General features: G+C 57.7%; 1 protein-coding gene across 4 annotated transcripts in view; it reads right to left on the bottom strand.

Moving 5' to 3' along the window:
- The window catches only part of Gsg1l (GSG1 like), a 170,192-nt gene that overhangs the window by 26,148 nt on the left and 117,912 nt on the right, over positions 1 to 26,132 (bottom strand). For all 4 annotated transcript variants that reach the window (XM_071605553.1, XM_027948343.2, XM_027948342.2 and 1 more), the window contains one exon: positions 2,482 to 2,593. In XM_071605553.1, the coding sequence (XP_071461654.1) occupies positions 2,482 to 2,593 (112 nt within the window). The remainder of the gene's footprint in view (positions 1 to 2,481; positions 2,594 to 26,132) is intronic.

Below are 26,132 nucleotides of genomic sequence, written 5' to 3' on the forward strand. Positions count from 1 at the left end.
CCACTGTGCCACTCTGTGCTCTGTGACCTGGGACAGATTGCTTAACTCCTCTGGGCTCCTAGATCACATGGTCTCCCACTCCATGGGTCCAGGGCGTGGCTGCTCTGGATGGGGGTCCCCGGGTGCTGGGCCCAAGAGGCCACCTGCCCTCCTCTCCGTGGAGCCCGAATGCAGAACAGAAGGCGGCGGACGGACTCCCACCCCCTGCCATGTTGACAACCGAGCAGGGCCAGGCGGGCCACTGAGGGAAGGGGGTGGGGAGTGTGGGGCGAGGGACACGTGGGGCCTGGGGCAGCCGAGGCCCAGATGGAGATGCCGGGTACAAAGCCAGTCAGGGCCTGGAGATGTCCCAAGGGCAGGGACAAACGGAAATCTGTGCATCGAGGTGGACCCTTGACCTTGGGGATGTCACAGACCAAACTTAAAGAACCCGGTGGCCAAACTAACCTGCGGGCTCAGCCCAGGGCTGTGACCTGCAGCCTCCGAGGCTGATCACGTGACTTGGGGCCACAGACCTGAATGTCCCTTAGCTTCCTAATCCCTGAAGTGGGGGTACCGACTCCTCCCCTGGGGTCAAGGGCAGGGGAGGCAGCTGGGCACAGCTGGTGTCCTGGGCTGGTCCACCACCTCCATCCCTGGAGCCACACGCTGCCTGCTGCCCGGGGCCCAGGTCTTCTTGTGCCTGGGGACAGAGGGGCAGAGGTGGAGAAAGGGCAGGCAGGAGGCTCCCCAGATGTGGCCCTTTGGGTCCCACAGCTCGCAGTGAGTGCGGTGGCCTTACCCAGGCTCAAGGTCACAGCGTCACTGGTGGTCACCGCTGTGATGAAGCAGGAGCCTGGTCCCCATGGCCTTCCAGCCTGGCTAGACACGCGTTCTGTCGTCCCTCAGTGGAGGGGACAGTGGTGACCCTGAGCTCTGGGCCTCGTCACGTGCTGGTGTCACCAGGCTCCTGCTCCGTGCCAGGCCCATGTGCTTCACCCCGAGGCCGGACTCCTTGACTTCTCTGTGCCTTGTGCTCCACTATGATTCACGACTCCAGTGCACACGGCCCACTCTCAAACGTGAGCCCCCTTCCTTTGTCCACTTCTCTGGGTCAGGGTGACTGTGTTCCAAGGTCAAGGTCGTAAGAAGGAACTGCTCAGGGAAGGGAAGGTAGAGGGGCCAGAGCCAAGCTGTTTCCCTGGGATGGTTCTGCTTGTGGGAAGAGGGATGGTGTGAACAGGTCAAGGCCCCTTTAAGGTAAATCCTTTTTGACTAGGAGACTCAAGCCTCTCTCATTGGTTCCAGGAGGGTCACGTGACTTCACTGAGCCAATGGAAGTGTTTCTGACCGTATTGGGAAGAAGCCATCTCTCTGCTGGTTTCGCTACATTTGTGATAGGCCTGGAAATGCACTAGGTGCCATCTTTGTCACCACCTGGGGGAAGCTGCTTGAGGACGAAGCTGATACACAGGGAACAAAACAGGAAAGGGGGGGAGAAAGACTGAGCTTTGGATGGAAGCACCCGGTCACCTGGATCCAGCTGAACCTGAAGCAGACATTGCGGTAGCTCATCAGCATCCGTTCCACTCTTTTGCCATTTGAGAGATTTGGACTCATTCCTAGCTCCAGAGGCGGGCCTGGCTGGGCAGGGCCAATAAGCTCATGGCATTGTCCCTGGCCTTGGTGGCAAATCCAGACGGACAAAATGACCCAAGCCATTCAGAGGGAGAAGCAGGCGTGATGCTGTCCATCACCAGGCTCAGCAGCCCTCTGGCGCCATGATCCGCGGCCTCTCCTCCTTGCTTGGACTCAGGCGGGTGGATTTTCCCATTCCGGGGGCAGAGAGCCCCGGGGAGCCACCGGATCTTTCCGTTACAGGAACAAATAAACACCCTGTGTCCACCCACAGGCAAAGGTCCCCTGACTTTTCTTTCTTCTGCACGTGGAACTCTGAGGCGCTGACCCAGCCCCTGTACCCAGGGTTCCCTCCTACCCTGGGGGACCACCAGAATCTTCCCCGGCCCCAGGACCCCAGGCCCCACAGGCTCCCATCTCCACTCCCAGAGCTGGCCAAGGGCAGCGGCTGGCCGAGGGCCTGAGAGTAGACATTTTAGACCGTGGACCATTTGGTCTCCGTGACAACGCTCGGGGCTGGGGATGTCATGTGAGAGTGGTCACAGATGAGACCCCACAGTGCTCCGAGGAGGACTGTGTACCGACGCTGGACTCTCAATCTCCTTAACCCTCACCTGGCCCAGAACATTCTTTATTGGTTTATTTTCAGGGGTTTAAAAATGTGGACAGGACACGGAGCCCGAGGACCGCTGGGAACTGGGGTGAGCCGGCTGTGACTCGCGGGCCGTGGTCTGGAACCCTGCCCGGCTCTGGGGCCCGTTGAGTCCTTGCCGTGGCTCCTGCCCGCCTGGCCGGGCCTCTGAAGCCCCCCAGGCCCCAGGGCTCTGGGCCTCGCAGGCTGTCACCTGGAGTAACGCCACTCACCAGAAGGACCATCCGTAGTCCCAGGAATGGGGCCTCCAGTCTTCAGGGCCGAGGCTCACGGTGACCTGGAACACCTGAGTGTACATCATGTGGGCAACCATTCCCAGGAGGCCTGTGGGCGGGACAGAGGGGTCAGCACCAGAGAAGCCAGAGGGGACCTCGCTCCCCAGCCCCAGGGCCCTGAGCCACCTGCTGGGAGAGACGCGCCCGGGGGAGGGAGGGTTTTCCAGGTCAAAGAGCCCAGGTGAGGTCAAGGGCAGCCACTGGCGGAAGCCTTTCTGTAAAGGGCCGGTGAGTACATGGCCTCAGGTCTGGTCTCTGTGCACTGTGTAAGTGAGCATCCTGGCTGTGTCCCAATAAAACTTTATTTACACAAGCAGGCAGGGGGCCAGATTCAGCCCACGGCCGTGGTGTGCTGCTGCCTGTGTTCGAAGGTCTCCGGGGACAAGCAGCCTGGGGTGTGTCCTTCAAACTGCAGGTCTTCACTAGCTGGGCATATGGTGCACATGGCTCGGGAGGCTGAGGCAGGAGGATCACGAGTTCAAAGCCAGCCTCAGCCAAAGCAAGGTGCTAAGCAACTCAGTGAGACCCTGTCTCTAAATAAATTACAAAATAGGGCTGGGATGGGGCTCAGTGGGTGAGGGCCCCTGAGTTCAATCCCAGTATCCCCCCCCCAAGAAAAAAGGAGAGGAGCCATCTGGTACCGTCAACTGTAGCAGGAGTGGAATATTACTTGGTTAAAAAAAATTCAGTTCCGTGTGTGTGCCCGTGGGTGCAGTGATTATAATGTGAGTTGTGTGGCTCAGAAGCTCTGGCTTGGAGAAACTTTGGCCTCAAGGGATCCGAATGTGAATTGTCTTCCATTGGTACTTTTCCTGTGTGGCCCTGGGCAAGGCACTTCACCTCTCTGAGCCTCAAATCTTTCCATCAACCCCCAAATGAGGATGACGGCAGGTGCGCTGGGTCACCGGTGACTAGAGGCAGGAGGCCTCGGTGCCTGGTGCCAAGTGCACGTGAGTCATTACAGAGCCCAGGGTTCTTTCAAAGCGGGGCACTTCTCTGCGGGAAGCAGGTGTGTGGACTGGGGTGGCTGGAGCCCTCGTGGGTACCACAGCATGTGGCTAAGTGACACGGAGTTAAGCTTAGGAAGCAGTGATAAAGTGAGCAAGCCACCATGCTTGTGCGCCTCCTGTATGCCAGGCCCTCAGTCAGACGCCTTCACCTCCCACGTTCTCTCTTCTCATCTTCATAACAACCCGCCGAAGTAAGGAGCACGATTAGGGCCCATGCACCGTTGTCCAGGTTGCCCACTGCACATTGCTACAGGGAGCGGGTCGTATCACAGTCTGTGATTGCCACTCCCTGACTGAGGCAGTCACACCTGCAAGCTGTCTGTGGCGGCTCCGATTATGATCATTCCTATTTCAAAGGAAAGAAAATGAAAGCTCCTCGTGGTAAAGTCGGTCCAAGGTCGCGCTGTGGATGGCTCTGAACACCAGGGCTGCCTGGAATGCTCCTGTCCCTCGCCTGGCTGGCCCCGCCACCACTTCCCTAACTCCTAAAGAGGTGGCCAGAGAAAGGGTGGCGGTAAGGACAGGAGTGGGGACAAGAGAGACAGAAGTGAAGAGGGAAAGAGGCTCGAGTCCCGAACCAGCCTGGGGAGGGGGGACACCCTGCCTTCCAGGGTGCGAGGTGAATGCTCAGCAAATCTGAAAAAATCAAAATAAAAAGGAAAAGGGGGACGTGCCCTAATTTGTAGCATTTGCTAGTCCCCATGCAACCAATGCAGAGTCCCTGGGGCAGATCAGAGGGGCCCCTCCAGCCCCAGTGGACCTCTGTGTCTCTCCCGCCCGTCACTTGCCCAGGCCCCACCCAGACGGGGGACTCGACCTTGCCACGTCTCAGCCAGGGTCACTCCGCGGTGCTCTCTGACCTCAGAGGGAGGCGCCTTTTCAGGGCCGTGTGGACGTCCTGGGTCAGGAAGTCCAGGGACGGAGGAGGGTGACAATGACAGGTGCTGAGGTCCCCAAAGACTCACCCAAACCCCCACCAACATAAAGCCTGAAAATTTTTGCCTGTCACATGGTGAAAAACGACAGCCCAGCATTTGGGGTTTTGTATTTCCCTTGTGACAGGTGAGTCTGGGCGGCTTCACCTGCTTCTTGACCGCTTTTATTTTGTCTTCTGTGAATGCACCGCCCGTGTCCTTTGTCAACTGTCTCTGTGAGCACGTGCTTTTGAAAAGTCAACTTCCTTCTCACTCGGTGAGGACTCTGTCTATACAGGATACTGACCCTATCTCTGCACGGACGGTCGATGGCCCAGTGTTTCTCTTTCCTCCTGTATAGCACATTAAAAAAAAAAACTGATAAAGTTTATTTATTTTTGGTAGCAGAGATGGTCCCAGGGGTGTTTTGCCACTGAGCTACATCCCCAGTTGTTTTTTTTTTTTTTTTTTTTTTGAAACAAGGTCTCACTAAGTTGCTGAGGCTGACCTCCAATGTGTGATCCTCCTGCCTCAGCCTCCTGAGCCGCCAAGATTACAAGTATGCACCACCGTGCCCTGCTAAACATTCCTAAGAGCAGTTTTAGGTTCATTTAAAAAAACTGAGCATGAAGCACAGAGCTCCCATAAACCCCTTTCTGGGCCTGTGCAGTTTTCCCTTATGGATCACGACTTGCTTCTGTAACGGTGGATAAACGCATATCGATACTCTGTGACCGAGACCCATCCTTCATGATCTGGTTCCTTCTTTCTACTGTGGATTCTCTGGGTTTTGACAAATGTATCCATCCACCTGAGCCCATCAGGACAGGCTCATCCAGAATAGAATACTCTGTGGCAAGTCTCCTGGGTCCCACCTGTTCATCCCACTAGGACCAAACCCTTGGCAACCACTGATCTTTTTCCTGCCCCACGGTTTGGGTCATATGGGCTGGAGTTGCACAGAATGTCGCCTTTTAGATTGACTCTTTCCAACTAGCAACATAAATTTCAGGTTTCTGGCTTTTCTGGCCAGATAGCTCCTTCCTTTTTATTTCAGGAAAAAAACATTCCATTCTCAGGACGCGGCATCTCTCCATCTCCATCTCCCCTCGGCTGGACATCTCGATTTGGTCACGCGTTTTTGAAGTTGGTGCAGAACATATCTGTCTGTCCCTTTGTGGTCTTGGCTTCCTGGAGCTACTTTAAGAAAACCAACACCGTTCACACGGTCTCCTATATTTTTCTAACGGACCCAGAGATGTTGATGTTAATCCGTCAGGAATTTACTTGGAGGATTTGCAGAGGACGGGAGGCGTGGAGAGGACTTAAGTTTTGCATTTTTTTTTTCAATTAACAAATTGCCTTGAGTTCTTACAGAACAGTCCCTTCTTTCCTCACTGATTCTAAACGACTCCATTGTACAGGTCTGAAAGCATCCAGAACCTGAAAACCCAAAATACTCCAGAATCTAACCATCTTTTGGGCACTGAGTTGACACCACCACCCGGCCCCACGTGACACATTGCAGTCCAGACGCAGGTGTGTTAAAAACATCGAGGAAATCATCTTGCGGCCAAGTGTCCGAGGCGTGGAGGAAACAGGCAAGAAGCTGGTGTGGGGACTTGGCTCCCGCCCACCCCTGAGATGGCTCTCCACGTGTCCGTAAATATTCCCCAATCCGAAAAAAATCCAAAATCCAAAGCACGTCTGGTCCCGAGCATTTTGGATAAGGGATCCTCAAGCGTCCCCCAAGCCCTGTTTCCCGAGTCATCGATCTGTCCACCGGTCCCTCTGTCTCTGTTCCTGTGACAGTGCCACACTGGTTAAGTCATCAGACCTTGGTGTCCTCCGTGATCCAGGGCAGATCTCTGCTCCTTTGGTCTAGAACAGCTGCCCTCCCCAGGAGCCAGCCCCGGGCAGGCAGGGCATGGACACGGTCCTTCTCCTCGCTCTCCAGGTCCTCGGCTATTACGACGGCCTCGGCGGCTCCCACTGAGCCACACCCCCAGTCGTTTTTTTGTTTTGTTTTTAAGCTTTATATCAGAGAGGCCCCTCCGGCCCCAGTGGACCTCTGAATCTCTCCCGCCCATCACTTGACCCAGGTCCCATCCAGCGGAATGCCCAGCCAGTCCGGCTCCTTGGAGAGTTACCTGACCTCCCAGTTCCTTGGATTTTCCATCTGTAAAATGGGAATTGTGGGCAGGCACATCTAAGGAGCTTCGGCGAGGAAGGGAAGTGAGGCTGAGCGGAGCCGGCCTCCTGGAAGGACCGGGGAGACGTGACCCGCGGTATCTTCATGTGACACCTCCCAACTACGCCCGGAAGGCGAGGCCCAGCCTGCTGCGGAATAATTGATTTCCCAAAATCTTAGTTGAGAAAAGCATCGATTCCTAAATTGAATTCCATTCATCCCCAAACAGGAAAGGCCGGGCTTTAGGAAAACTCAATAAATGAAAATTACAATTCACTCAGAGACACCTCGGAGAGCCTCCGTGATCGCATTTTAAAGATTCTGCTTCGAAAAATGGGCCCTCGGTCACGTTTTGAGACGTGAGTTTGTTCTGTCCAGCGGGGTCCGCGGCAGGGTCTGTCCCGAGTGTCCTCAGCTGGAGGGACGCTCCCAGGGCCTCCAAATCGGGAGGCGACTTTCCACTGCGTTGGGGCACCTGAGCCTCATCCTGAGGTGGGGACAGGTCCTCGCTGCTCGAGGGGGGATCCTGAGAACCCTCGGGGTGCAGGATGAGGTCAAGGGCCCAGAGCCGGGCTGGTGGGGGGCCAGCCAGAGGCCAGAGCAGGACGAGCTGCCCCGAGACTCCCAGCTGCTCCCGCTGGCCAGACTGAGAGCCGAGTCTGTGGTCAGGGCCGGGATCACAGAAAGTGATCTTCTTTATTTTTTTAATTGATTTTTAAATAAATAAACGACAGCGGAATGCATCCCAGTTCTTATTACACACAGGTATTTGCACTTAAAATAGCCCTGGGCACGCGGGAGCCCTCGTTAAGTGTTCGGGAGTGGTGAAGGCGCACGGAGCTGAGACGCACGGCGCACGCCACGCCGCGGCCCTGGTCTGTTTTGCCTCCCACTAGGTCCCCAGCACCTCGCCCTGTGCCTGGCACACAGTGGATAGTTGATGTGTTTGTTGAATGAACAAATGACCGTCGGTTGCATTGGGTGGAGACGGATGGTGATGGGGGAGGAGGGAAGAAGGGACCCAGAGGAGAGGACATCGCAAGGCCAGGCTGAGCTGGGCTGCTTGGACCAGAGTTGGTGGCAGCTCTTGAAGACTGGGCACTCTGGTTTGAATGCGTTCCCCCAAAGTGCCTGTGTTAGGAACGTAAGCCCGGATCCATACGCTAGTGACTGTGGAGGTGGGGCCTTTGGAAGGTAAGTAGGAGTAGCTGAGGTCATGGGGCGGGGCTTGATGGCCTCAGTGGCTTGAGGAAGAAGAGATGCCCGAACTAGCTCCTCGCTCTGGCTCACCATGTGATACCCTCTGTGTCCCTCAGGTGCAGACAGAGCCCGCTCCATGCCCTTGGACATGGTCCCAGCCTCCAGAACCCTGAGCCAAATAAACTCCTATTTTTTTTTTTTTTTATAAATTCCCCAGTCTCCGGCATTTTGTTACAGCAACAGAAAAAGGCCTCGGACAGGAAATGAACAGACTTGCAATGGTCTGAGATGGGTGGTGAGGGCTTCTCAGAATCTAGGGTGGACTCAGGGGTTCTGGGTTGAGCAACTGGGCAGAGGGTGGTGCCATTTACTAAGAAGCTGAGAGAGGAGGAAGTTGGGTGGGTGGAATCCTTCGGGGGCTGCATTAGCCTGAAATGCCTGTTTTCTATCCAAGCAGAGATATCAAGTGAGCCGTTGAGCCAAGGAGCCGGGGTTCCTGGAGTAGCCAGAGCGGGGACTTCAGTGCATGAGTCATCAGCTCAGGGATGACAAAAAAATCTGTGTGTCTACAGGAGACAGCAGAGGAAGGGAAGGAAGGGCCCCAAGTTGGAGCCCTGGGCCAAGGTGACAGTAGTGCCTGCCTATGCGGAGTGAGAGGGGCTGGCGGGGGACGCTGGGGGCAGGGGAGGGACAGACCATCGGATGTACCAACAAGGAGGTCCTTGGGGACCCTGACTGGCTCCATCTCCAGCTCAGCCCATGGGGACAGGCGGAGAAGAGGAGAGAAAACGACTGAGGAGACCCTCCAAGCACCCTGCCACCGGAGCATCAGGAAAGGGGGCGGTGGCAGCAGAGGGCACGGGGACAGGGGGGGTTTAACTGTGGAGGTCGAGGAGGTTTCCATGCCTACCCCGGGGGTCACGTGCAGAGGGAGATGGGATCCGAGCAGAGCAGCGAGGGGGCGATCCTAGAGGCAGGGTCAAGAGAAGGTCGCAGAAGGTTCTAGAACACAGGGCTGGGACGCCTGGCCAGGGAATCGGGGCACCAGGAACCTGAACGTGAGACTCCAGCTCCAGGGCAGATTCGCTCCTCGCCAGGGAGCCCCGGTGAGGCAAGGTCAGAGGGGAGGCTGGCGGTGGGGAGGCTCGAGGGCCGGGGGGGGGGGGGGGCAGTACAACCAAGGAAGGGCACGTGACTTGCTGGGCAGTGTCCCCAGCCCTGGGAGACCTGTGCTCCAAAGTGAGCTCAGGCAGCAAGGCCATGGATTCAGGTGACACAGGGCTGCCAGTGGGGACGCCCCCGTCATCCTTCGCCACGTCCCTGGGGGGTGGGGCGCTGGTGCCTGGGCATCCCCGAGACCTGGACCCAGGTCCCCAGGACACCTTCTGAGGACACACGCTCCAGGCTGCAGGGGCTGCTGGGCGACCCAGATTCCAGGACCCGGCTGGCACCTGCCTGGCTGTTTGGATGTCTCCTGTGAATTCCAGGCTGCCCTCAGGGACGGTGTCGGGAGGTGGCTGATGAACTGACCACGGTAGGGATCGTTACCGAAGACGCCAGGCTGTTCCCGGGAGCCCAGCGCCCAAATCCACAGCCTCCTGTGGTCGGGAGCTGGTCTGGACCCTCCAGGGCGGGGGATGGGGAGAAGCAGGACCCGGGGCCATGGGTGGTGACCTCACGTGCAGGCCCAGGCAGGCCAGCAAGAGGCCACAGACCCCAGAGGCCACAGACCAAATCAGGACGACCCGCTCAGGTACCTGCTGAATTAACTGAGACCAGAGCGAGGAGCCGGGGAGGGCGGGGACCGCTGGCCTGGGGCAGGAGCCTGGGGTGAGAGGCCCTGCCCTCCCCCCATCTCTTTGCCTCTTTCTTGTCCCCTTTGGGGGCGTGATCACAGGGAGCCCTGGAGCCGGGCCACAAGCCTGGGGCCAGCACGTGCTGCTGCCCTGGGGACACAGGCAAGACCATTCTCCTGTGGAGCAGCTGTGACCCTTACCTGCATGTCTCGGGCAGAGGATACCTGGAGCCAGAACAGGTGTCACCAGGGGGTGGCCCATTTAGGAATGACGGAACTGTCCATCTGGAGGTGAGGCGTCGGGAGCGCCATGAACCCACGAATCGCTCTGCTCTGTGCCCTTGGGACACAAACGCTCGAGATCTGAGTGTCTCGCGAGTGACCTGCTCACGTATACTTGGTGTCCCTGCCTCTGCTCCTCCTGTTCTGTGACAAGCAGGACTGACCCCTCCCCCTCCCCCCCACAGCTCCCTCGCCAGCTCAGGCCTGGGCAGGGCTCAGGACAACACCCTCCTGGAGGAACAGGCTCCTGTCGTCGCCCAGTGCCACCCGACATGGGCCCTCGCTGGACCCCACGCGGGCTCCGTCCACCCCTCCCTGGTCTGTTGGGGCAGGGCAGGATGGAAGGACAGACAGCTGCAGGAAAACCCACTGCTCTTACGGACGCGTGGCGGGTGGCCCAGACGGGATGCACCAGGACTTTCTTGTCGATGGAGGGAAAGCGACTGGGGCAAGTGGCCAGGCCTCCCCGTGCTCCCAGGGGGACAGGAGGGACAGCCACAGCCAGGCTCCACCCTGAGTCAGAGAAGCCCGGGGCCGGCCGGCTGGGGAGGCCAGGAGAGGCTCCCTGCTCGGTGTGGTGGTCCCAGCGACTGGGGAGGCCGAGGCAGGAGGCTGGCTTGAGGAGGTTAAGTAGGGATGGCGGGGAGGGGAGGGAGGCCACGGAGGGCTAAGCAGGGCACTTGAAGGGCAGTTCTAAGCCATCTAGCCTCACCCTGAGGACACCACTATAAGTTGGGTGCATTTTTTTTTTTTTGCGGCACTGGAGATGGAACCCGGGGCCTCGCTGCTGAGTGGTGAATGGATTGGAGAGAATCGGAGGCCACGGGGCTCAGGAGGGGCAGCACAGGACGCTCCACCCAAGGAGTGGGGTACAGGAGGGGTGGGCAGGTGGGCGGCCAGGATGCCTGGGTATCAGCAAACCCCCCAACCCCGGAAAGTCAGGAACGGGGAGGGCCCGGGGGATCTGGGCGCTGCTGGAGGAGGCTGTTTGGAGTGACCCAGTTCCCATCTGCCCACGCAGCCTCCCGTCAGCGGGAGGCAGAGGGAAAATAAGATAAATCCCTTATGCACACCGACCCCAGCCCCAGCTGCTGGCCCCAGCAGAGAGCACAGGCTGTCACGCTGTCACAGCGGCAGTGTCCTTCAGCCTGGCGGGGGGTGGCACGCCGCGTGCCACCGGTCGCCTGCTCTGCACACCCTCCCCCGGGCCGGGAGCCAGGGCTGTTGAAAGGCTCAGACCTATTTTTAAAGAAGGAGCTATTTTTAGCCACTCTCCAGAGAACCCGCAGCCTCTCTTGGTAGCGTATTTCGGGGTTTTCAAAGTTGCTCCTCACACGTAACCTCCACCTTCCAGCTCCGACTTCAGCTGGTCTCATGCTCTGGCCTCCGAGGACCAGGGACGGGCGGGATGGCAACTTCTCACTTCCAGAGCCTCTGCCCTGTCCAGAAGGGTCTCCTCTCAGACCACCTGAGTCACCCCCTCCCTCTTGTTTGGATTCTGCCTTTTACAGTGGAGTGGCCCAAATCGGAGGTGACATTTAAAGGGGGACCCTCCTTCTCTACCCAGCCACCCCCACCCAGCCCCAAGGTGATGAAAAGACCCAGGCCCTGCCGGTGGGGCTCCAGGATGGTCCATAAGAACGTGGCCCCGGGGACTGGCAGCCCGGGTGAGCGGGTGCTGGACACCCATATTCTCCACCGCCCGTCTCCTTCCTCACTTGGGTGACCAGATGTAAAACATTCGTGGCGTCAGGGCACAGCTGCAGGAGACCTGGGGTACAAGGGCCATTTTCTGGCTTTGGGGACTTCAAAAGCTGACATGAGGTGTGTGAGGACACGGGTTTGGGGACTTGCAAGGTCAAGCAGCAGCCATTGCTATTCCGTCGCCCACCTTGAAGCCAGGTAAAGCCACCTGCCTAGGGGACAGGGAGCCCGGGACTGGGGGAAGGGAGGGAGGGGGGTGGGGCAGGCAGGGGAGGGAAGACAGGATGATCCCGAGGGCTATGGTTGGAGACGCCATGTCCCCCAAAGAGCTGGCACCTACTCAGTGCGTCCTGGTTGGCTGGCCTCAAACTTCTGATCCTCCTGCCTCAGCCTCCCGAGTCACTGGGTTGCAGACCACGGCACCAGCTCACCGTGTGCCATTATTAAGATCGCGGTCGGGAGAGTGGGGGCGTCTTGCAGATGCAGCGCAGGGGACAGGGCCCTGCACAGGTTCTGCCGTGCCTCAGGTGCCCTCTTGGCTCTCCCGATGGTCCCCCTCGACCAGGACGGTTGAGAGCTGGTAAAATCATGGAATTAGCTGCCCAGGCCATTTCTGGGAGTGAAAGATTAAAAATTAAAATGATCCTGGCACCGCAGGAGGGCAGGGGCCGAAATGACGGTGGAATGGAAGTGACATCTGGGGTCCCCCGTGGAGGAGGAGTGAGCAGAGCCCCGAAGACACAGGACTGACCAGGTCAGAGCTGCCCAGAGCCCAGGTGCCCCTCTGGGCCACTCGGACCTATTTAAAGCCACCATTTCTAAGCCTCAGCCCTCCCTGCATTTGGGGACAGAAGATCCTTGGCCGTGGGACCCCTGGGCACCGAGGGATGCTTAGCAGTGTCCCCAGCCTCTGCCCATTAGGAGCCACACACACGCACACACAGCCCTGATGTGACATCCAGATGTGACTGCAAGTGCTGCCGATGTCCTTGGGACCCGGGGCGAGGCAGCCAAGCTGCTCCCTGGAGCCAGGCTCGAGGTGCTGCCCAGACATGTTGATGACCCCGATGGCTTTCATAGTCACCTGCTCTTTATTGAAGTGACACTGGCCTTATGTTTCTGGTAGGGACCTGAGGTTCCCTTTCTGAATAAATTCCAGTTTCCAAAAACAACCGCGAGTGATTTAGAGGCGAGGCTAAGTCCACAGGGTACGCGGGGCCCGTGCAGGGGTGACATTGAGGGGGGACATCCGGGAGGTGGAGCGAGAGGGAGGCTGTGTCAATCCCCTCTGTCCCTCTGATTGCCTTGGTCTGTTGTTCTACCCCCCCTTCCGCAGAGGTCTGACCACAGGCAGGAATGGTCCCTGTGTCCCCATCTCAGGTGTGGGTCCCCTGACCTGCACGAAGCAACCCGTGACAGGTTGGGGACTGGAATTTCAGGCCCCTCCTCACCCCTGCCAGCCTGGGGAGCCCCAGGAGCCGCCCGGCCCGGCCCTCCCTGCTCGGGGGTGGAATTAGCCGAACCGCAAACCTGCTGCTGGCCGGCTGGGCTCCCAGTGCCCTGAGCGCCACCTCCCTGCCCGGGGCTGCGATACCAGCCAATTAGCTCCAGTCCTCAGGAGGCTGCCTGTGCACGGGGAAAATGACGGATGGAACAGCCGTGCGGCTGCAGAACCTCCGGAGAGCCAAGAGAGGCTGTCCCCCCACCCGGGGCGCTTCACGGTTTGTAAAGACGCAACCATCCTGAGTCCTGCGCCATCCTAGCCTTATCCCAGGAGGGTGAGGCTTGGTCACAGCTTATTTGACACAGGAGAGAGCAAAGCTCAGAAAGGCAAAGCAACCTATCCAAGGGTAACACAGCATGAAGTCTGCCAGAGCCTGAGTCCAGGTGATCCCATCGCCGCCTCTTCGTTCATTCATTCAACAAACGTTTATTAAGCATCTACTTTATGGCAGGCTCTCTCCATGGTCCAGGAAATAGAGGAATGTACAAGACAGGTTTCCTGCCCGCGTGAAGCTGAGACTCTTACGAAAGGAGACAGAAAATAAAAACGTGAGCCCATTTTAAAACTCTGAGTTTTATTAATGCTACGCAGGGAAGAAGGGGACGGGAGGGGACAGGAGGGGACAGGAGGGGACGGGAGGGGACGGGAGGGTGGCTGGGTCGGTGGTTGAGCCAAGGAAGCCAGGGCGGGGCCCCAGGGACCTGGCAAATGTGCAGCTCTGGGGACCAGACCCGGTGGGGAGAAGAGCAAGGCAGGAAGGGCACGGGGCCGCTCAGCGTCACACCCCGGGCAGGGAGTGGGGGGATGCTCCCTTGAGGAGTCACCAGAGGGTCTGGGGCTGGGCGACACTGTCAGCCTCACGTCCGTCCAAAGCCCCAAGTTCCTCTGCCGGCCCCTGGGCTTCCCCTGACCTCTGGCTCCAGGGCTCACGGAGGGACCCAGAAACAGGTGGAAAACAGGTGGACTGCAGGCTCTGGCGGCCACCTCTGTCCTGGGACTGGATCTGAGCTGTGTCCCCTTCAGGACTGGGACCCAGACCCACACCTGGCCAGGGGTCAGGAGGACGGGGCTGCACTGAGGTCCGCGGGGACGCTGAGGCCCGGCCCTGGGCCGAGCAGCTCTGAGGCTGCCTGGGACAGGGAGGGCAGCGCCCAGGGGACCTCCGGCACCTCACACCTGGCCTGGATGTCACTGCCGTTACTCCCACTGGCCCTGGGGCCCCTGCTCAAGGCCCTCGGCAATTTCCATCTGGCGTATTCCGTGGGCCGGGGTGGACTTTCCTGCCATCCTCTGAGGGGTCCTGCGACTCCGGCAGGTGGCCCCAGCCAGGCTCCCTCTGGCTCAGACGGGGGCGTAGGTCTGGGACGCCCCGGGGTCTGCGTGGTGCCACTGCTCGGGGACCCACATCTGCAGAGCAGCAGAGGTCGTGGGGAAGCCCTCCGCCCCCAGGCTCCTCCAGGCCGGGCAATGTCACACGCCGCGTGCAGCCTGGCTCTGTCAGAGGGAGGAGGACCGGGAGAGCAGCCCCTCCTTCCAGGCAGGGTGTCCCTGTCCTCGGTGCCAGCCGCCACCTCCCAGAGACAAACGGTGGCAGGCACAGGCTCACTCAGCGCCTCACAATAGCCACACGGAGCAGTCCCGCCTCCTGGGGGGTTGAGAGTGAGTCCCCGTCTCCTGGGGGGGGGGTCGCCACCTCCTTGGGGGGGAGGACCGCGGGGGGGGGGCGCACAGAAAACACCGTGGGCGAGGAGACCCTTCCCCAAGGGGAGGGGGCCTCCAGGGCCCTGGACTCCACAGCTGGCGTCTAAAGGGAGGGGGTTGGGGACAGAGGAAAGGCAGGCGCCTAGGGGGACAGCAGCAGCTCCTCGTGGGAAACACGGAGTCCAGGGAGGGACCAAGGACAGAGGACCCACAGAGGGGCCAACGGGGTCGCCGCCTCTTCGGAGTTATCGAAATATGCAGTTTCCTTTTGACCCAGCAGCTCCACCACGGGAATTTACCCTGAGGTACATTTGCGTGTGCCGGCAAAGACTTACAGACAAGGGTATTATTATACGAAAGTGTGGGAAACGGCTTTAAAATCCACCAATAGGGGATCCGTAGCTAAAGTTCCGGCAAAGGAAATTTCTGCCTCGTCGCTGACCTCACCTCCCACCCTCTGCCCTCTTCCACTCCTCTCCAATCACTGGTCTCCTTGTCCCTGGAGGCCCCCAGCTTATTCCTGCCGCAGGGCCTTTGCACTTACTGTTTCCACTGCTCTAGACATTCACATATCTTTTTACTTCTTCCTCTCTGCAGGCTCAGATTCCAGGCCCTTCCCCAGTGGCCGTGGCTGTGGCCTTTGGAGGCCAAGTTCACTATGTTTCAGAAATGTCAGTGTCCCCTCATCCACCGTGGAGACCCTCCAGCCCAGAGCAGTCAGTGGCCTAGAACATCTCAGGGTCTCACAGGGGACCCAACACATCACACACCATTCAGCTTTCAGTCCCAGGGAGCTCTCTACCAAGTCTGCCAAGCTGCCATTTATGAAGGTGTGGTGGGGAGATCCTAGGGCACCCCCAGGCCCTCACTTCGTGTTTCCCCTGAGCTGCCACCGTCAACGAGACATGAAGAGGTGACAGAGTGTATAAGACTACCTGACTTAAGGCTGTGGCACCTCTCCTGCAGGAGCCTTTCACCCCGGGGCGGCTTGAGGGAGTCAGTGGCCACGTTGGGGTCCTCGTAGCGAGGAACCAAAGGTTCAGGAGGTTTGGGGTGGTCTCTGGCCAGCGAGCCCCAGGGAGGATCCCACTCTGGCCAACGCCTTGGCCGTGACCTTGCGGAGCACCCCAAGGGCCAGTCCCAGGCTCCTGACCCACGGATCTGTGAGCCCATAACTGTGTTCAGTTTCAAGTTGCTAAGCTCGTGCTACCGTCACCAGGAAGGCACAGATAATGGGTACACAGAGCAACAGCAGGAGCAGGTGACAGAGCTGGGGCCCGGGCCACACCCGACCAGGGCAGGCAAGACCCCTCCAGCCTGAGCCTCAGCTGGTTGGTGGGGTTGGGGAAGGTTCTCCCCTCCTGGGTGTTACGGGGGGCCACACTCATGGCCCAACACAGACGGCACAGTCCAGACCTCTCACTGCCCTGCCTGGGGCGCCCCTCCAGCCCCAGCCAGGATCGGCCACGGGCAGTCTGTCTTTCCCAGCCCCTACGCTCCACCGGCGCTCTCTCTCTCACCCACACATACCCCACATGATGCAGATCAATATAGTTCGGGGATTTTAGTTTTTTGAGTTGTAGATGGACACAATGCCTTTATTTATTGATTTATCTTTATGTGGTGCTGAGGATCGAACCCAGGGCCTCGCCCATGGTAGGCAAGTGCTTTGTCTCTTGGGGTTTTGTTTTTGGTCTTAAATTCTATTTATTCTTTTAAAAAAATATTTTTTAGTTGGCAATGGACCTTTATTTTATTTATTTATATGTGGTGCTGAGAATCAAACCCAGGGCCTCACACACGCTAGGCAAGCGCTCTGCCACTGAGCCACAACCCCAGCCCTTAGATTCTATTTGTTCTGATAACAATATTATTAACCCAGATTACCGTGGTTTGTATTTTCCAGGTATATCTTAATCCATTCGTATCTACCTTTCTATAACTTTTAAAATGTACTTCTCGCATTGTTGGATCTGGTTGTTTTTATTTCTATAGCCCAAGAACTCTGCCTTTTAATTGGTGAATTTAACCCAGTTACATTTATTATAATTTGGTGTTTTTTTTTTTTCCCACTTACTGTGTCACAGTCTGTCAAGGCAGCAGAGAGGCCCAGCCCCGAGGCCTCAGTCGCTCACAGGAATATCATGGTTCTGTGATGACAGCCCTAAAGCCCAAGCCCCTCGTCTGGGGGCAGGAGAGAATGAGACAGCAGCCCAGGGAGTCCCAGTGGCCCTGGCCCAGCCCCTCCACCCACCCTGTGCTGAAGGCTCACCCTCCTTTGTGGCTCAGCCCATCCCAGCTGTATTAGGACACTAACGACCACACATGGGATCACATCTTCTCATCTTAAGAGACATCTCTGGTGTCTTGGCAGTGGCTACAAACATCATGGGACTGAACGTCATACCATTGTCACATGCCTGGTGACCAGGGGGCCGCCTCTGGGCTGAGGATGGGGTGCAATCGACCCGGCCTGAGAATGGCAAAGAGCTTCCCAAGGCACAATCGTGGTGACCCAAGTTGAACTAGTGTGTGGGGGTAAAACCAGAGAGACCCACTGTCACTTGGTGACCCCAAAACAGTCAGAGGCCAGCGAAGCTCAGCCCCTCGCTGCCTCCTCTCTGGGACAGCCACGTCCGGCAGCTCTCAGAAGAGTCCTCGAAAGCCAAAGTCATGGCTGGACTTCATCTTCTCAAGGGCAGCTGTCCCTCCCCTCTGCTCCACCACCAAGAAAAGCACCGAGAGATGAAATTACAGCGTGACCTTTAAAATGCAGCTCTGCCTGAGATCCATTAGGTCTCAGCCCCTTGGACCGTGAGATGTCGGAAACCAGAAACGAGACCGGAAAGCTCCCAGCCTCAGAGCGGAGGCCCCAGATCTGCTCTCCAAGGCCAGGCCGCCCCCTGCTGGCCGCACCAGGAAGGACCCCAGTGCAGACAACTACACGAGGCCAGACCCCGGTTCGAGTCCTGCTGGGCCAGCCTGCACTCTGTCCCTCCTCAGATCCCCACAGCCCCCACGGTAGCCGCGGCCATGATCCCCTTTACAAAGCCGGGCCCAGGGAACACGGAGGTTCCATGGAGGAGAGGAGCCACAGCTGGGCCACCGGCCTTCAGCACCTCTGAAGCACCTGTTAGAGCCCCCAGCCCCCACCCAAGAATGAGCTCAGGGCATGACTGCAGCCCACGCCAAGCCCCCTGCCAGGCACAAAGGACCCAGGAATGACCACGAGAGACCGAGACCTGGCCTGAGGCTCACGCTCCAGTGAGGAACACCCAAGACCCAGGGAAACACACACACTCACCCCGGAAAAGCGGTGAGTGAGGCAGAGTTGAGGGGAAGGCATCCATGGCTGTAGGCCTGCCTCCCCTACTCACAGCTGTGTGACTTCAGGCATGTTAATCAACCTCTCTGGGCTTGCTTTTCCTTCTAAAGTGAAGGTGAGATGCCAACTAAAATACCTGGCACGTCAGTGGCAAAGCAGGACCCTCTGGGAGGCAGAGGGTGGGCCGGCTCTTCCTTGGATCAGTCACACACTCATCAGACTAGTGGGCCCCTTCCCGCAGGCTGTCCCAGGAGTCCCCCAGAGCCTGGCTCCCTCTGGTTGGAGAGGCTGAAGCTCTTGCCTGCAGGGAGCTTGAGGGACTCCAGAGCCCAGCTTTCCCCAACCACAAGGTTCTGGCCTCAGTTTCCCAGCCTGGTGGTCCACCCCATTCGCTCCTTTGGGGCTGGAGCCCCTGCCTCTACTGCCCTCTGCTGGACGGAGTCCTGGCCACTGGGAAGAGGCGCACAGCGAACCCAAGACCTCTGACTTCCCCACCCACGGGGACTTGGCTTCCGGGAAGTGCACCCCAAGTCCAGCCTGCCCCTTGAACCAGGGCCTGGGCCTCCCTTCTGGTCCCCGCCTCCTGGCAATCCCCAGAGAGCAGGCCCGAGCTCCCAGCACCCGTCTCCACCCACTCCTCCCGTCCACTGAAACCGACAGAAGCCAGCAGTTCCGCCACGTGGGGCTTCCTTCCAATTTTTATTAGACTTATTAAAATTCTGGCCTTTTCCCACACCCCCAAGGCCCAATTTCCACCTGGCCCTGGGCCTGAGGCCAGGCTCATTGGTATGAAAGGCCCGACGGCCGGAGAGTCCCCGGGCCCGGTTTCCAGGAGCCTGCCAAGGATGTGGCAGAATTTAAATCCCGGATGATCAACCTGGGGGGACCCGTGACAGGACGCAGCTGCCCCGCTGCCCGGCCTTCTGGAGAAGACTCACCGGCTGTCTCCAGCTGACAAGTCCGATTTCCCTTCTAGAACGTTCTGAACATGCGTGGGCCACTGTCTTCCTGCAAGACTCCAGCTCAGTCATGCAACGAACATTTAGGAAGCGCCGTGGACATACCAGGTGTGGGACCAGCCTGGGGAGACGGCAGCCATCCCCCAGGGCTAAGGAGCAGTGTGACATTAACAGCGAAGTACAATCAATGACTACAGAGACCCAAGACAGAAGTATGCACAGCCACCACCGAAGTCTGGCAGCCCGTGGCGACTCCAGGAGCAGATGTTGGCAAGGCCCTTAAACCTGATGGACCTTTTGGACAACTTTTCAAATATCTGGAAGGTTTCCATTAAAATATGGGAGTTTGGGCTTCTCTTGTAAGAATCAGAAATGCTGGCAACACCCGAGTGACATTTTCCCCTTGGCAACTGCGACGGTCTAAATGTGTGTGTCCCCCCCCCCCCAATTCACCTGTTGAGGCCAAATTTCCTGCCCGATGGTATTGGGGGCGGGGCCTCTGGGAAGTGATGACATCATGTGGGTGGAGCCCTAGGAATGGGGTTAGTGGCCTTCTGAGAAGGTTAGTGTTAGTGCCTTCCTCTGCGGCCACACGAGGACACAGCCAGAAGGCGCCCACTATAAACCAGGAAGCTCCCAGAGACACCAAGTCAGCCAGGGCACTGGCCTTGAACTTCCGGCTTCTGAACAGAGACCTATAAACACCTATGGTCTCTAGGCGCCCAGTTCTCAGTGTCTTTTATTATCTCGTCCTGAAAGGCGAAGACAGCACCCTCCTCCTGGGCTTCATGAAGCTTCCAAAGTGGGGGTGAGGCAGAGGGAGGGGGTGGTGGATAGAGCACAGTGTCCAGGCAGAGGGGACAAGGTAGTCGTGGCCACACCTGGCCACTGGACTCCACAGGCCTCCTGTCCTGGCTCTCTGGGGTGTGGATCCCTAAGACCTGCTTCTCCCAAATCCCTTGCCTCCCTGACCCCCGCTGCCACGGGCTCCTGTGGCCACACATCTGCAGTAACCCCTCCGCTGCCCCCTGCCCCAGAGGTGTGCCGGCCCCTCCTCCACCCCAAGAGCTGTCTTTGCAAATCTCACCATCCTGAACTGTCCCTCGCAGATTAGAGCCTCCGAGGGTCCCCGCTGCACCCCATCCCAGGGAGCCCACATGTCCTAGCCTGGCGTCCAGCCCAGCGCAGCGCAGGTGAGCCGCCACTCCAGGTGAGCCGCCTCCCGGAACACTGCCCGCTGAGAAGTCCCTTAGGGCAGTGGAGACTTGGAAAGGACTGCCACCGGCATCCAGAGTGGGAGGACCCAAGATGGGCAAAACACCCTCCAGTGCACAGGACAAGGTGGTGACAGAGGAAGATTCAGCCCCAGATGTCGCCAGGATGAGGAACCCTGGCCCTGGGGCGTCATATAGAGTCCTGTGCTGCCCAGGACCTGTCAGTCAATGATGGCCACATACACAAGTGACCCCTTAAGATGACCAAATTCCTACCCCCTAGTGACCTTGTGGCAGTGTGAGGTCACAGCCCAAGGTGTTATTCACGTTTGTGGCGATACCAGTATGATCACCCCAGCTTTGTCCCTGTCTCAGAAGCCGAGCGGGGGCCACCGCGACCGCACCTGGTCACAGCGCAGAGAGCGCTGCAGGTCAGCTGTGGCAGGCGCATGCGCACTCCTAGAGCCCTGCACCGTGCAGCAGCCTCGCGCGTCCTCTCTGGTTCCCTCCGCCCGCCCCCCCACCCCCCAACGTCGCCAGGTTCCCGGGGTCGGGTGCACCTGTGGTGATGTTCCTGCGATGACACAATCGCCTGATGGCACAGCTCTCAGACGCGACCCCGTCTTTAAGTGATGTGTGGCTACCTAAGGTCTTTCAGCCACTCAAACAAATATTTATGGGGTGCCCGCCACATGCCAGATGGGCTTGGGACTGGCAAGTGCTGTTAAGGAAACAAATCGGAAGGGACCAGAAGGAAGAGTGGCGCGGGAAGAGCTCCTAAGGAGGTGACGTTGAGCAAGGCCTGAATGTCAAGGAGGGGAGATACAGTGCCAGGGGAGGCCCAGGCAGGGGAGGCCCAGGCAAGGGAGGCCCAGGCGAGGCCCAGAGCAACAGCCGGATTGGGGGATGAGCAGGATGACATTACACAGGAAGGCAAAGGCCACATTTTGTACTCATGGCAAGGAGTTTGGATCTTTATTCCACAAATGGAACACTTGATAAATACCTAGTAGAAATGACAAGATCAGATTATCAAACAAACCCCTCTGACGGTCAAATCAGGCTCAGTGAGAACAGGATCCCACCTACTGCCCAGCGTCTGCGGGGCTGCAACCCTGCGATGGCGCAGGCCAGCTCCAGGTCCAGCGGTGGCGTGTGAACCGACCCCCAGGCCACTCCATGACCCTTTGCATGTCCATTTCTGCTCCTCCCCTGCCTCAGACCCCTTTCTCTTCCCTTGATGCAACAGGTCAGAGGCTCAGAACTGCCTCCCTCCAGAGATTTGCAGGAAAGGGGAAGCAAACCCTCTTAGAAAAGGCTTCCCATGGCGGTTTCTATCTTCAAAAGCCTTAATTTACAGAGGAGATTTTGCCTGGGGCCTCTGAAGGAGCAGAGAGAAAGAGCGAGACGTCTTTTAATCTTCAGGGTGAAAAGAGGTTGCGTTTTCCTTGGCGGGGGCGGGGGTGCGCTGGGGATCTGGGTGGTGCTTCATTGGCCGGCACAAAACATTTTTGAATTAAAAAGTTAAACACCGAGTAACCCAGCAATTTCTCCCCTTTATCTGCCCAAGAGACATGAAAACGTGCGTCCACACAAACTCTAGCCCAAGGAGGCTGACCGCAGCCTGTTCACAACAGCCAAAGGCAGAAGCGACCCAAGCGTCTATCCGCCAGTGCGCACAGAGACGACGGGACACAGCCACGGGATGGAGTCGAGTTCGGGAAGTTCTGCCGCATCATGAACCTTGGAGACAAAATGCTCCATGAAGTGAGCCAGCCATATACGACCATATATTGTATGATCCCTTTATTGATTTATTTTTGGTGCGGGGAATTGCACTCAGGGGCACTTGACCACTGAGCCCCATCCCCAGCCCTATTTGGTATTTGATTTAGAGACAGGGTCTCACTGAGTGGCTGAGGGCCTCACCTTTGCTGAGGCTGGCTTTGAACTCACGATCCTCCTGCCTCAGCCTCCCAAGCCGATGGGATGAGAGTTGTGCATCACCACGCCTGACTGTATAATTCATTTATATAAAGTGGCTAGGACAGGCAAATCTTTGGAATAGATAGTGGATTAGCAGTGACCTAGGGCTGGACCCGTTGGTGGAAAATGGGAAGTGGCTGCTGGTGGATATGGGGTTTATTTGGGGGACAATGAAAATGTTTTAAAATTAGACGGCGGTGACTAAAAACCACTGAATCACATGCTTCCCATGGGCAAAGTTTATGGTATGTAAATTACACCTTAATAAAGTCATTTTTAAAACATTCTGAAGTAAAAAATCAGGAGACTTTTCCATAAAAATCCAGATTCTGGCTCTCCTTGAATGCCAGGCATGTTTCTCCATGGCAACGATGAGCTGTCCCCGAGTCTACCAGAGTCCCCACACTGCCTGCTGTATCACACCTGGGCAGCTTTGGTGTCATCTGCATGGACCGTGTGGGTGTTGAACTCGAGACCAAAATGACCACAGGTGCCAAAGTTACCAGCCCCGGTCTCATGTCTGTCCCTAGACACACAGAGCCCTGGACCAGGAGGGTTGTGTGCGCGGGCAGTGGATGCACAGCGTGGTACACTGACTGCTCCAGGGATTTCAAAGCACATGAGCTTTGAAGCCAGAATCGCCACCAACCAGCTCCGAGCACCTCGGTTTTCTAAACTACAGAATGGGGACAATCACAGCAGCCACCATCACAGGGCTAAACTGAGGTGCTGTGCCCAGCATACAGTTGGTGCTCAATAAATGTGAGCTACGGACTGCAATTTCTTGTCCGCAGTCTCCAATTCCAGGACATTCTGAAATCCATACGCTTTTTTCATGATTCATTTGGACACAAAAACCGGACTTGGCCGAAACTCCTAGAGAGCAAGGCCTGAGCCAACAGATGTGAGGCCACTTGTCACCTCTCGTGACACCCCTGGTGTGCTCATGCAGGTTTTCCTGCAGGAATAGGAATATGTCAGCTTCCAGGGTGCACCCGTCTGGGGGAGTATGTCACCATCCAGAATCCGGAAACTTCTGAATTCTGGAACACTCCTAGCCCCGGGGGTTTCAGACCCCTGACCCAACCCTCTTTGCCTGACTGACTACATATGTCATTGTGGCACAGCCCCAGCAAAGACAGTGGGGACAGAGGCCTGGAGATTTCTGAAGACAAATCCAGAGCCCAGGGGGATGGACACTAGGATTAAGAGGGAGACTCTGCAGGAAAGGGCTGGCCTGTCCCCAGCACACCTGGTTTGGGGTTGGGCTCAGCACTGGCCTCCTTCACTTTGGGATCTGGAAAGATTCCGCTGAGTCTGTGGGCACCTGAGGGGCTGGAAGAAGCTGGTGCAGAGGGCGACACCTGTAGCATCCAGAGCTCACAGGGACACCCCAGGGGACCTGGCCAAGCGGCCCCAGCCCTCATGCAAATTAAGACTTTGGTCCCAGATTAGGGAAGATCAGTCCTGGCCCCTCCCTCCCTCAAATGTTATCAATGGCTCCCATCTGCCCAAAGAAAACACAGCTGGGAGCAGAGGACAGCTCAGAGGCCCAGCTAGGCCACCAGTTGAATAAGAAAGAATTTGACTGGCTGTTGTCCCTGGTTCCTGGAAGGAAACTCTAATCTGTTATCCACCAGCCCCTTGGAGCACGCCCCTGGGAGTTTATGCTAATGAGATGCTAATGAGATCACCCTATAAGAAGTTTGGGGCTTTGCACCAGCCTGACCCAGGGGAGGGCCCTAGAGACGGCCATCAACCAGGTGGCCAAGGTTTCCACCCACCAAGCCCGTGCCACCAAATCCCCATCAACACTCTGGACACCAGAGCCCAGCGGGGCTTCCTGGTTGGAGAACACGCAATGTCCCAGACACAGCTCCAAAAAGTCAACCCTGAAAACAACCTGTCCACCCATTAATGGGCAACTTAACCCCTGAGCCACATCCCCAGCCCTTTTAAAATATTTGGAGACAGGATCTCACTGTGTTGCTAAGGGCCTCTCGATGCTGCTGAGGCTGGCCTTGAACTTGCAATCCTCCTGCCTCGGCCTCCAGAACGGCTGGGGTTACAGGTGTGTGCCACTGTGCCCAGCCGATCCGCAGCAGGGCCATCCACGGCTCCCGGTCAACTTGGTGACCACAGAGAGGATGAGCCACGCTCTGCATTGCACTGGGGGGCTGAGCCTGGAGGATGGCAGAGTCCGTGTGTTTAATGCACTTTCGACGGAGGATGTTTCCGACTTATGACGAGTGTCTGGAGGAAACCTCGCGGTGAGTTCAGGGGCATCCACATGGGCACAGATGGAGATGTCTAGCAAGGAGCAGGGGTCAGTGGATGGAATGTCACTTAAAAGGACACCTCGGGGCTGGGGTGCAGCTCAGGGACACGGCACGTGCCTGGCGTGCGCAAGGCCCTGGGTTCAATCCCAGCACCACAGGAATTTTAAAAAATGGATAAAAAGACGAAACACCAGGGCTAAGCACAGGATTCTGGCGGAAGGCAGGCCCGGGCCTAGCGAGGATCAGGTATCAAGGGCAGGGCGCCTGATAAACCGGACTCCCCGGGCCAAGGACAGAGTCCAAGGTCAAGACCCAGTCAACAAGGGGACTCAGGGGGGCCTGATTCCAGTGGGACAAGTGAGAGAGGCCCTGCCACAGCTCAGCAGGTGGCCTGTATGACTAACCCAGCCAAGGGCTTGATTTGGCTAATTAATCCTAATAACCAGCTGAGCAGGGGCTGTCCCCAAACTCGGCGTCCTCCTCTGCTCTAGAGCCGCTGACCTTGGGCTGCGCTGGGCCAGCAGATGGCAGGAGCCAGGCTCTCCCCGGCCGGCTTCCGCGGCTGGCTGCCGTCCAAGCCTCCTGCTCCTTCCCGGACAGAAGCACTTCCCTGCCCTGGTCGCAGGCCAGAAGCTGGGTCACCCCTCTGGGGCCCTCTGCACTGGTGCCCTGCTCTCTGAGGTGTCCCTGAATCCGGCTTCCTGGCCCTGCGGGTCAGACAGCTGCCACCTCCAAGTTGGTGTCCCTTCCCCACGCCTCTCTCCCAGGCGTGAATTCCAAGTCCCTCCCCTCCGCCACGTGCCACTTTGGTCTTAATATCTCATCTGCCTGCTGCGTGCTTCTCAGTTACTGTTTTCCACGGGACTTAAAAAATGAAATCTTCCCCCTTCCGCCCGGTCGCTTTGAAGCGGGCTGGAGGGGGGCTTCATCCCAGCTCCACAATGAGCCAGCTGTGTGACCCCGGGCAAGTCAATTAACCTCCCTGAGCCCTGGATTGTTTATCTGCGTGGAATTATGGAGACAATCTTATTTAGTGGAGCAGCCAGACTCTCCACTGGGAGGAAAAGTGGATTTCAAAAAATTTTTTGAGGGTTGAAAACTTTGGTAAACCTTTGGAGGATGAGGGACGGGTCTCTGTCTCCTCGGCCACCAGGACCTTCTGTAGAACTGAGCCTGCGATGGTCCTGGGCCACAACCATCGTTCGTGACTGGAGTCACCAGGTTGAGGGGGAAGGCTGGGTGCTTGGGACCACCAAGAGGGTTCTTTGAAGAAGAGATGAAGGGGGTGACCGAGGGCCAGGATGCTCCACGCACAGCATGCAGACCTGCTCAAAGTGGACTAGTGGTCCTTCCCCTCCTGACCACATCGCCCCTTGCTCTGAATTCCTCAATGGCTCCCTATTGCCGACCTGGTGAAATCTGAAGATCTCTGCGAAGCGTCAAGGCCCTCCCTCGGCTCTCAGTGCCATCTCTCAACAGCCCTCTTCCTACCCCCTACCTTCCTGTCTTTCTGAACTTCCTACA

Source organism: Marmota flaviventris, chromosome 19 (assembly GCF_047511675.1).
Source record: "Marmota flaviventris isolate mMarFla1 chromosome 19, mMarFla1.hap1, whole genome shotgun sequence".
Lineage (NCBI taxonomy): Eukaryota > Metazoa > Chordata > Mammalia > Rodentia > Sciuridae > Marmota > Marmota flaviventris.